The 12,295-nt window shown below is 35.6% G+C and overlaps 1 protein-coding gene across 2 annotated transcripts in view; it reads left to right on the forward strand.

The window, feature by feature from the left end:
- Nucleotides 1–12,295, forward strand: part of LOC144441448 (cortactin-binding protein 2-like) — a 57,252-nt gene that overhangs the window by 24,770 nt on the left and 20,187 nt on the right. For both annotated transcript variants that reach the window (XM_078131034.1, XM_078131026.1), the window contains exons 4-6: nt 4,845–5,075; nt 7,212–7,319; nt 8,625–9,915. In XM_078131034.1, the coding sequence (XP_077987160.1) occupies nt 4,845–5,075; nt 7,212–7,319; nt 8,625–9,915 (1,630 nt within the window). The remainder of the gene's footprint in view (nt 1–4,844; nt 5,076–7,211; nt 7,320–8,624; nt 9,916–12,295) is intronic.

The raw sequence follows: 12,295 nt of genomic DNA on the forward strand, positions 1-12,295 counted from the left end.
AGGTTTTCATACGTGCATGTTCAGCCGCTTCAGCCATGCTTGCAAAAGTCCTTGATTCAAATTGACATTGTTTTCTCTTCATTCTCTACTCTGTGAAAACATATACACAGTATAGTAGAATACAATGGCTGCACCTACAAAATGTTGGACTAAGTCCATGTGAAAACACAAGAAATGAAATGTCTTAGAAATTGTCATTGAGTAACAACCAAACAAATGAAATAGTAATGGTATTATTATAAGTCAAACCATACTGGTTTTTAATGAAAAAAAATATTTTTGCTCCGATGAAATAGCTCCTTTCAATTTCTGCCATCCTAGGGTATTGAATTTGAAGACAATAGTGAGAGATTTGAGTTGTGTAATCACTGCATACACAAACAGCTAATGATATACCACACAGCTTTAACTACATTAATTAAAACGACACAAGCTTCAGTTTGTAAACTGTCAACTCAATTTTTTTGGAGAAATTCAAATTGATGGGGAAGGTATTGTCTCTAAACCGCCACCTTCAAAACCAAGTCTAGAAAACATACACGATGAAAATAAAATATAAAGACATAGTTTGTTCTCAGGATTATTATTTTGATTATGTCTAACGATGTCAAAATATAAGTGTACATCATGTATAGTAAAATTTGATTGTTTGTTTTCCATCTTTAGTCAGGGAATGCAATTTGGTAAGTTTCTGATCTTATGTACAAATGTAGGAATGAGATGTATTTGGAACTTGAAGTGAATTTATGACTGTCTCCCCAGGTTGTTGTGACTATTAGTCATTGCATTCAATATGAATAATGACAACCAGGACTAAAGTATTTGTGTCTATGTGTGGGTGGGTGAGAATTTAAATGTAATTTATTTCAAATAACCTGTAACAATATATATATATACTACATGTACTTGTTTAATGCCCTGCAGGGGTTGATGATACTATTCTCCCAAAGTACTATTAGTCATATTAAAATATTGAAATCCAGACACAAGTAATGTTCTCTAAATTATTTCCAGTGTGGTGAACATAGTGCATGTAGAAACACATACAGGTACACACACAGTATCTGTAATTATGCACCAGTAGTGATTTGTACACAGTCAACTCTACTCTAACTGGTCAATTACATGTCGTAAAGTTAGGCTGTTATATTGATATACATTATCTGAAACTACCAGTACAGTACTAGGTGTATACATTATGCAATGTCTGCCACCATATCTCATCATCATCTTATGTTACTTTTATTTGGAATATTGATTAGATTTAAAGCTGTGCTATATTTGGCTTTGGTTGTAGTGGATTTCTGTGGATTTTGTATCCTGGTGAAATATATTGAATTAGATTGGTTTTTTTTGTGAATGTACACACATTTAGTGGCATTAGTGATTTCATGGTCAACATGGTACAAGTGCACATAGTGATTCTACATTACCACATTTATACCAGCATAAATTGCATATATAATAATATACAAAATGTTTCCAAATAAGCTGATATAGTGAATTTACTTTCATAGAAAATAAATTACATGCATGTATGATTTGTGCATAACAGGAAAACTGAAATATAATTTATAATTATATCAAAAAGAAAAAAATCAAGTCTAAAGAGTTTTAACATGATACATGTGAGTAACAAATTTGAAAAGATGAAATAAATAAACATAAATGATAAAAATAAATAAAATGAAATATATATAGATCTTAAGGGTCAATGAAATTAAAGATCAAATATTCCTGGTGTGGTCAGTATTTTATTTCAGTTTATGTAGAATGTAATCCCTGATCAGTGGTATTTAGTTTCAGATTGATGTTGTCAACATTTGTCAATTTTACCAACTACTTCTCTTAGCACACACACACACACACACACACACACACACACACACACACACACACACACACACACACACACACACACACACACACACACACATTGTGTTGACGGTAAAGCTCAAGACAATCTAATTTTATAAATGCATTTTATTCATTGTTCGTGTAAGTGTTGACCCTAAGTGTACTGTATGAGCTAGAAAATATTGAATGATGCATTCCTATTGTTATAGAAGATAATCTCCTGCTGCTGAGTACAATTTAATTTTCATGCAGGTTGATGTTGCCGTAACAACCGCAGTGAGAGAGCAAATATGAAGCACTCTGAAGTTTTGATTTCACATAAGGCATCATGCTATTGCTATGTAAAATATATACAGTGTACTTGTAGTTACGATTCTTTGCAGAAAAAAATGTTTAGTGATATTAAAGCAGTTAAAATGTACTTGAATTCCAAAGTCAATTTGTCATGTTACCCACCAAAATTATGGTACAAAGTATAGTAATGTATGGAAGTTTTAATGAATTTTGCCTCTCTATTATCAGGCTTTCCAAATCTTTGTGTTAACAATGCATCTATATATATATATACCAGTATTCTACACAATAATGGTTTCTACATGGCTTACTAATTTGCATTCTGCTGTAGTGTTCCCCTGATTTGTTACATGTATGTTGTAGAGGTTTGTTATAGATTTGAAGGAACTCAGTTGGGGAAGTAAAGAATTGATGAATACATGTACACAGCTGATTAAGAAGATCAATATCGTCAATACAACATACAGGAAGTGAACTTTATTTGTATGCAAATGTCATCAATGTCAATTCCAAGTCAACATATGTGCTTTATTTTCTTTTAGTAATTTACTGTCATTGAAGTACCAGTATTTGTAATTGAACAATAGTGCACAGTCCATGTAATCGGTATTACAGACTGAAGGAGACTGCTTATCAACTCAGTCAGTGTTATATTTTACTTTCATTGGATTAATGTTAGAAATCACTAAAGTACAGTTTTGTAATATTATGTGATAAAAGCCGATTTAAGGATAATAAACCTAGAAATGGATTTTGTTTTAGCTATAAAGAGAAGCATATTGGTATCTCTAGTTTGGTTATTCACAGGGAATAGTAAATGAATACCAATTTACTTCAAGTGGATCTCTGGTCATACCTTTGTGTAGGATTCACTACTATTATATGACAACCACAATTTAACCACAGCTTCTCAAAATTATGTTTTGTAACATGCACATGTATCTGACACATCGTGTGTGTCACTGTACTGTAATGTACATACATGTATATCTGGTACAAAATGTGTATCTCCACACTTAGTCTAGTGGTGTAGGTGTGTTCATGGTATTTCCTTGTCTTTTTCTGTTGTGAAATTTTATCATGTTCATGCGTGCTGTTGCCAAATTAGGTAGGGTACAACTATGCTCTCTGTTTCTTAACATGTCTTTCAACAAAGATGTCAAAAGGGCAAGGTGAAAGTTAAAAGGCCTTACAAGGTATTGTATAACATTAGCTGAGTTTTTTTTTCACGCTACATACGTGTACATGTAGCAAGTGTATGCATTGGCTTTGATAGGGTATACAATATCATGAACGTTTATGATGATGTACTTGTACAGGTACCTCCCCAATGTCTGTTTTACTTTACTCAGTGTACTTTGATACACTGTCACAGTGTACATGTACCTTAGTATCATTCTGCAGTGACTAAATTTTCCTAAACCAACATCATTGTATCTACTAGATTCTAGCCATGCCAGGTTTCAACCTTCTGACTAGATTATCAATTGACAGAGGAAATGTGTCATATGCAATGATGTCTCTTAAAAGCAGAAGTAATGAATTATTAAAACCAGATAAAAAAAGGCTTGAGTTCAAGGTATCAGCACCTCTTGGGATTGCTTTGAATTGCACAGATAGATTGCATTCTTGTCTTGGATAAGATTGTACTCCTAGAGAATATATATGGCAGTGTAGACAAAACTAGAATTCAAATGTTCTTGAAAGTGTGCAGAATGGTAGGGGCATTGAGATGTGCTTGTAGCAATGAAACTCAGATTTTTTTTACTGTATCTTTCTTTATGCCTGTCTGGTCAATATATTTTCTCCAGTGACCGTGTCAGTGCAAAGATGTATAGTATACAGTGATAGTTTTACAGATTGTATGGTCGTTCAGTTTTTACGGATTGCATATCTGGTCAGTATATTGTCGTAGTGACTGTGTCAGTCAGTGTAAAGAGCTAGGTAGACAAATTCTAGTTTTACTGATAGCTTTCCATAATTGGATAATTAGTTTGGTGCTATTGCCTGAGAATGTAAAGGTTTATGTGGTAAGAATGCTTGGAATTTTAAGTAGGAATTTGACCGGGATATTTGAAGTAGTAAAAATGATAATAGGGCCCTCAGTGGCACACTTAAAACAGTCTGAATAGCACTTGGAAGTAAAATGAAGGTAATGCACCATTTTACTATCCCTGTACATGTATATGCAATATTTATCTTGTAGTGAATCTAATTAATATTCCTCAAATTGATCACTATCCGTCATAAATTGTAAATAGCAATGCAAGGTGTTCCGACTGACATCAGAGAAAGTGGAATGCAATTTCAATGTACAGACAGTGTTTTTGTATGCTTTGGAATCTTATAGAACAGATAGGGTGGAACTCTGTTTATGTTTCATAAATTTTGATGAGTAGCAATCAGAGATCACTTTCATGATTTGAAGTTTTTAAAAAAGGTGGAATCAACTAGGAAAAAATATATAAAATTAAAAAAATGTAAAGTTGGTGGTTTTGTATTAAATACTGAGAAAATCTTGGTGAATTGAATCTTTGTTTTACAGTGTATTTACAAGAGTCCAGTTTATTTCCTTGTATATATGATTTATAGCATTCTTGTTAAAAATATCCTTACTAAGTTAAAATTGACCAAAGGCCCACATTTATACTACTAATACATGTGTATTATTTTATCCCCATCTGTTCTTGCAGACTGATAAAGAAAAGCTTGCCCAAGCCAAAGTGAAATATGGACATTTTAATGTGAGTGATCCTGTGACAGCCTTGCAGAGAGACACAGAAAGTGCTGCAGTAGCTGGGAGTAAAAATACAGCCATGCCGAGCAATCCAATGGCGCATCTTGAACTTTTAATGGAACAACACAAGAAAGCACAAGATAAAATGCTAAAGCAGCTGAAAGAGCTTGAGGCTAGCCATGCAAAGGTAAAAAGAACATGTCTGCCTTGAGAGAGCTGAAAGATATTCATAGATGCATACTAGATAGAGGTGTACTTGTCATGCGACAGCCTGTACTGTTACATGTTCTTTCATTTCAAATTCAGCTGACAGCCTGTGGGTGCTTAAGTATCCTCTCGATTCAAATTCACTCACTCTAGAGAACATTTCAGAGTTATGCTGTAAATGTTCCTGTCATCCTGAAGGTCTCTTCTAACAGTTTGGTGCCCCCAGCTGTAGCTTTAACCTTTCAAATACATTCTTCTGTAGACTGATATCGCCTAGCATACACCAAGGATGTAATGTAGAGGTCAAAGAGAAACCATTTCTGTGAATCTTGTAATTTGACTTTCTTTGATTAAAAATGACTGTGTTTTACACTGTGGGACAAAACCTGTATCATCATCAAAGCTTTTAAAGCTTTTAGGTGTAAGTGTTTTGAGTCATTGCTTCAAAATATTGATAACCTGTAAAATGGTTATGAACTTAGACTTCTATCTTGAAAACACTCTTTGTGCTTTTACTTTTAGTTGTAGACTTTATAGTTCACACTTTTGTAAATTATTACACACACATGGCTTTCTGTCTGGGCTATCATCAGGCTAGCACAGTGTAACACAAGGCTGGCACTAATAACATCCCTGTATGTGTTAGCAACTGGAAGGGTTTAATGTCTACACCAGTCCTATGTTAACACTAGCCCGGCACAAACACCTCACCAGTATGTGTTTAGCAACTGGAAGGGTTAATGCCTACATCAGTCCAATGTTAAAACCAGGCTGGCACTAAAACCATTCCAGTATGTGTTAGCAACTGGAAGGGTTAATGCCTACACCAGTCCTATGTTAACACCAGGCTGGCACAAACACCTCACCAGTATGTGTTTAGCAACTGGAAGGGTTAATGCGTACACCAGTCCTATGTTAACACCAGCCTGGCACAAACACCTCACCAGCATGTGTTTAGCAACTGGAAGGGTTAATGCCTACATCAGTCCTATGTTAAAACCAGGCTGGCACAAACACCTCACCAGTATGTGTTTAGCAACTGGAAGGGTTAATGCGTACACCAGTCCTATGTTAACACCAGCCTGGCACAAACACCTCACCTGCATGTGTTTAGCAACTGGAAGGGTTAATGCCTACATCAGTCCTATGTTAAAACCAGGCTGGCACTAACACCTCACCAGTATGTGTTAGCAACTGGAAGGGTTTACTGTGTACACCAGTCCTATGTTAACATCAGATTAAAGAAAACAGGAGATAAAGGGATTCTTAAGCTCTGGGCTTAGTAATGAACATATGTTGCTTTGACAAACTGTACAATGTAAGTGTTGCATGATATATGCAGCTAAGAGAAGGAAGTGTTATGAATAAGTATTGGTAGATTTTCAGGTTGTGGTGACAACCAGAGATATCACACATTACTTCATATATACAGTATACTTGCCAATTCACACATTTGTATCAGCTCTACATGTTTTTAATGTGTCACACAAACAATGCAACAGATTGATACAATATACAAACAAGTTGTCTGGCTTGTTTATAATGCATTATACTCAACTGTAATTGATGTCAACAGATGTCTACCATACACTGTAAATATTTAATCAGGGTTTAAAATATTGATGTGACCCACTGGCAATTTTTCATCTGTGTACAACTGTGTCTTCTATATAAATCAGTCAAATTTAACATTGACTAGAATCTAACCATTTGCTTTCGATCAGCAGTCATTACCAATGGCTAGTCAAATGGATCTAATCAAGTGAAAATCTAGCTGGACTGACATGCAGACAAAATGTGAATAGTGCATGTCAGTAGTACTCCATCATACATACATTGACATGTGCTTGGAATTGGGTAATTCATTCAAGAAAAACATACCCTGATATGCAAATTATGTTAGCATTGTATGGCTGTAATAACATGATCAGGCTCCAATTGAATTATATACAGATGCAATATTACTGTGATTCCATACACATGTACATGAAACATTTGCATATAGTATGCAGTAATGTTTTGGAATTGCACTGCAGTGCAAATACCACTAGTATGCACACACTATGCAAAATCACTGGTACTTCGTGTGGTAACATAAAGAAACTCTGTTTGACAGGTTGTGAAAGAACTAGAAGATGAGAAACGGAAACATGCACAGGATACAGCACAAGGTGATGATGTAACATATATGCTGGAAAAGGAAAGAGAACGGCTGATACAACAGGTAATACATACAATGCACCCCATCCATCCCCATCCGGATCCATCCCCTCCTCCAATAGTTGTACTTCTACATAGCACTGATCGTAATGAAAGTATATGTCAGGATGATGATAGTAAGGTCATATTGCTACAACATAATCTACGAAGAACTTTGAAATTGACAATAAAAAAAACTATGCCAGACTGGGATGTAACTTCAAACTATGCATTAGAGTGAGGAACATGCAAGGTGACATATATACAATCTTTATCAATGATAAAGTTTTAGCAGTGCCTTGTGTCTAAGAAGGATGCGTTGTGTTTTATGATCAGAATTCTCATGGCAGAAATTTTGTATGACCAATTTATGGATTCAGATCTGAGATCTTTTAAGGCCACAAAGTACCTTCGTTGTTGGTTTTACATGTCCTTGGTGAATAAGTTTTAATAATTACAGGAATTTTCTCTATTTTATGTTACTGAGATATCATTACGCATGTTCAATTTTACAGTGAATTATCCCCATGTCACTTATAAACCCCGACTTGATGTCAGTTTACCATACTGATATCCAAGGCTGGAATTCAGTCAGTTCATATCATATTACTGTATTAATTTTGTTGAATTGAAGTGGCACAGATTTCATTTCTGTAAACAGTTATAGATAGCTCATTAAAATTGGAATGTCATTGTAGATTCATAACTGAATTCTGTTGAGAATATACTTTCATTTCCTGATTGAAATTATACCATCTGTTGCAGTGTTCATTGTTGTATGATTCATGCTTCACAAGGACAAATATTTGCAGCTACAAATGTGTTTACAATATTATGTAGCTAACCACACATGCTATTCTAAAGATATTTACTAGCTGCAACTAACAACCAACAATATAGGCAATGAATTTTTTTTTTGAATATCAATAATTAGATGGAGGTTACTTTAATAGCGGTCAATTTTATCCATAAGTAGAGCAGTAACAAGTTGAAATTGTGATCACATTGGGGCGCTGAATTTAGGGTGTGGACTTAAAAATCAATTTGATTGGACTTTGTGTACAATGTTATATGTAGAGCTACACTACTACCTGTACCCATAGGTGATTGAACTGTTCAGGGTGTACAATGTTATCAGTAGCTAGGTCACTATATTAAACAAAAATATGTTTCAAAAATTGTTCCTTTTGCAGCTAGTACAGCTTAAATGTATGGAATTTAACGTTGTATTAAAAATGCAAAATCAGTAGGGCCATTCACATTATTAAAGAGTAGTGTTTACTTGAAACTTTATGAAAGATCTGTTTTCTCATTTCTTTACTAACTACAGGTGGATTTTGAGAAAGCCCAACAGAAGAAACTGGAAAAAGATACCAAGAGAACACAAAACTTGCTGAAAGAAGAAAGACTCAAACACCAACAGTTTGCAGTACTATTAGTAAAAGAGAGAAAACGACTTGCCACTAAACTTATAGAGGAAAGACAAAAAACCAGAGACCTGACCAGGCAGCTTGAGGACGAAAGATCTAGAATAAAAAACATGGCCGATGGACTTGTAATGGAAAGCAAGAAATCCTTAAAAATGGAAGCTGCAATGGAGAAACAGTTGTCTGAGTTTGACATAGAGAGGGAACAGTTGAAAGCTAAATTTCACAGGGAGGAAAACAGGACTAGAGATTTACGAAAAGAGATGGAGAACTTAAAACATCAAATACTTAAACTTGAGGATGAGTTACATGTACGACCAACTGGGCAGGGAGGTGGGGGTCAGGTTGGGAGTGATGGCAAAACCAGTGTTACTAGTATCAGTATGATAAGTAGTATCAAAAACGCTGTTTCTAAGCACAGTGCCACAGGTGAACAATCAGGTGATGGAACAGTAGCAGGTGTGCGGAAATCTCAACATAGTCCTACACCCACTAAGCCACTGTATACTACATATACACCTACTAAGACTGGTGGTAGTCCATACAGCGTACGCACTGTAGAAGATGAGTCAGGTAAAATAGAAGTTAAGTTTACACCCAAATCACATGCAGGAAAGACCGGTATTCCCATCAAACAAGAAAATGGTTTACAAGCAGGACACGCAGGCAAAGCAGCTACTCGGCTTAACGCTGCACCAACATCACCAACGCATTCCGGTAAGAAGAGTCCACTCAACTCTAGGGGAACACCGCCACCAGTACCACCAAATAAACCGGTATTTAAGAAAGATGCTAACAAAAACACTCCAACACCATCATCCACTAAGGCAGACTCTCTGGTAGAATCACGAAAACAATTTTACGCCACTAAATTTAACAGTGATAGTGAAGTTGATAACAGACGACTCCCGCTTTCTAATGCAAATGCTAATGACACTGAGTTGTCCAATGAAAGCCCTGCATCTAGTCCAGATAGCACGGCATCATCATCAGGAAGTTCAACATCAAGTGTAGTTCTCAACCCACGCCATACCCCTACACAGGTTGTGGAATCTACCTGGAGGAGACACAGACACGATGCTCCTACTATCAACTCACCAGCCACGTCAGCTGCTGCTACAGCATCAGATAACGAAAACAGAAATAATCCAAATATGACTGATATTGAACAACTACTGGTTACTATGACATCAGGTAAACTACAGAAAACCACTCTAGCATAGTGCAAGTAATACTAGTAATAGGGTTGGCAGTGTTTCCTGACTTCAAAATAAAACATTCAAATTTGTTAGCTTTTTCTCAAACTAGCACTTCAGTTACAAGCAGAATTTTGCAAATTCTAGTTATAATCTTAATGTTTAACTACTTTTCCTCAAACTTGTTTCAGACACAAAACATAGAAATTAAGAAGGAAGCACTGTTGATTCTTTGTAGGAATTTCAGCCTTCACCAAGAAGTGGGCATTAAAGCAGGCTTAGCTAGTAATATGTGTGCAACACAAATACTGTGGCTGCAGAAAGTATAACTTTTGTTTTTTATTAGGTGAAAATTGCAGAAGCAAGAATGTGTTGGTTTTAACTCTTTGAAAAAACAATACCTTGAAGGAAATCAATCAATTCATACAGCCTTGACTATCGTTTATGAAATCCATAACGTGCAAAAAACTAACCAGTTAGAAAAGTAGTACACAAAACTAAAAAAAGTGGCGGTTGTTTATAACACTTAACTAACGCATTCATTACAAATTTGAATTTTGAAATATATTGTGTTACTACAAGGGGGGAGATTTAGTATACATAGTTGTTATGTTGTTCAGTTGTTCAGTATGATATGACAACAGGACAGCGTTATACCTACAATTTGGTGCTGAATCTAATGGCAGGAAAGTATATAAACAGGGATAGAAATGCTAACAAAATACATACTGGTAATAATTGATATTAGATGTTTTGTATCGTATAAATTTAATGTTTTGACAGATCTAGTAACAAAGTGCAATGTTTACACACACAACATGCTGATATCAGTCTGTTAGAGAGTTCTGAGAAATGACCGGCTCATTTAGGACCTCCTTGATAGAATGGTTGAAAAATAGAGAGTATTAGGATGGGTACTAGTACACATTATTACTCTATCTATATCTATACTGTAATGAATTGGAGTGTAACACACAAAATATGCCGTTCTTTTTCAAATTTGAAAATGTTACCAAATTTTCCAAGAAACTGGTGTACTTGTATTTCCCAATGCTATGATTTATCTTTGTTGTGTATTAGTGGTGAGAGTTTGGGTCCACAAGGATGAACAATTTGTGATCTTTGATATCCTTGCCTGCTGATGTGGAAGAGATCTGTACATATCTATCAATATCCTGACATGTGGTCATCTTAGCCATGACATGGTCGTTGATGGCTTTGCACACATTTTATGCTGTCCGTACAACCTAAGGCACAAACTTTGATGTGGCATTTCATGTGGCTATGCCAACCTTGTCCTTGACACCAACCTTGTTACTGATCTCATGTGGCCACCCTAGCCTTGACACAATCTCAGTGTGTTATGTCATACAGCCCATAAAACCTTAACACAAACTTTGATGTAGGAAACAGAAGGTTGAAATATTCTTGGCACAATTTGGAAACATAGTTTTACCATGATTGGATGTTTGGTGTAAAGGCCCACATGTTATAATAACTCATTGGTGATAGTGGCAGTCTTTTGCTGTATGTATGTTTGTAGGAACACATGTCCCAATTACAAGCTTGGCAAATTTTCAGAAATCACATACTGAAGAATTCAAAATATTGAATTACATAGTCAAATATTGTGGAATTTGGGTGGTTTGCCTTTCATTTGTCAGATGGATATGGAAGAACAAACCTGGGAAATAACAGGAGAGTCAGCTTTAGTGCCCTTTCTCCTGTAGGAGAACGAGATCTTTGCCATCTAAGTGTGTCCCAATATAAGCTGTAGAGTGTGTTGGTAATAGTATGTAGTGCACTGTGCTGTTATTGCATCAACAGTGCAGGGACAGTAGACCTCTTCCATATACTGACATGTAACCTGTCTACTGAACTTTGACCCTTGACCTTTCACTATGCTAGTCAGTTGGAATATCAACTGTTATCGGAAATATTTCTTCAAGTAATGTTAATTGTTTTGACATCTCTGTGGTCAGTTCGTTTGGACTTCTTGATATAGTGTAGATGGACATAGTGATTTATTGGGTTCCGTTGTGACATTGACAGTGTCTTGTGTTGTATTGGTATTATGGGAATGTCCTCAACCTCTGTAGTGAATGTACAGATGTACCATCACTTCATCAATCTCTAACCTTGACATTGAAATGTTTTCAATCATCATTCTAGCAGAAAGTTCAACAACTGAAGTCATAATGCGGAAATAATTAATAGGTAACAGTTGATTGTGCCATTTCTACATGACCTTGTCATACTTCTAACTCAGTGAACTGTAAGGAGATATGAATATACAATAAAAAATTTGTAATCTAGTGTATGGTAGGTGCCAGTTGGTCACATACTCAGAACTTTATACAGACTGATATGAGTTGTAT

This window comes from Glandiceps talaboti, chromosome 1 (assembly GCF_964340395.1).
Source record: "Glandiceps talaboti chromosome 1, keGlaTala1.1, whole genome shotgun sequence".
NCBI classification, from domain to species: domain Eukaryota; kingdom Metazoa; phylum Hemichordata; class Enteropneusta; family Spengelidae; genus Glandiceps; species Glandiceps talaboti.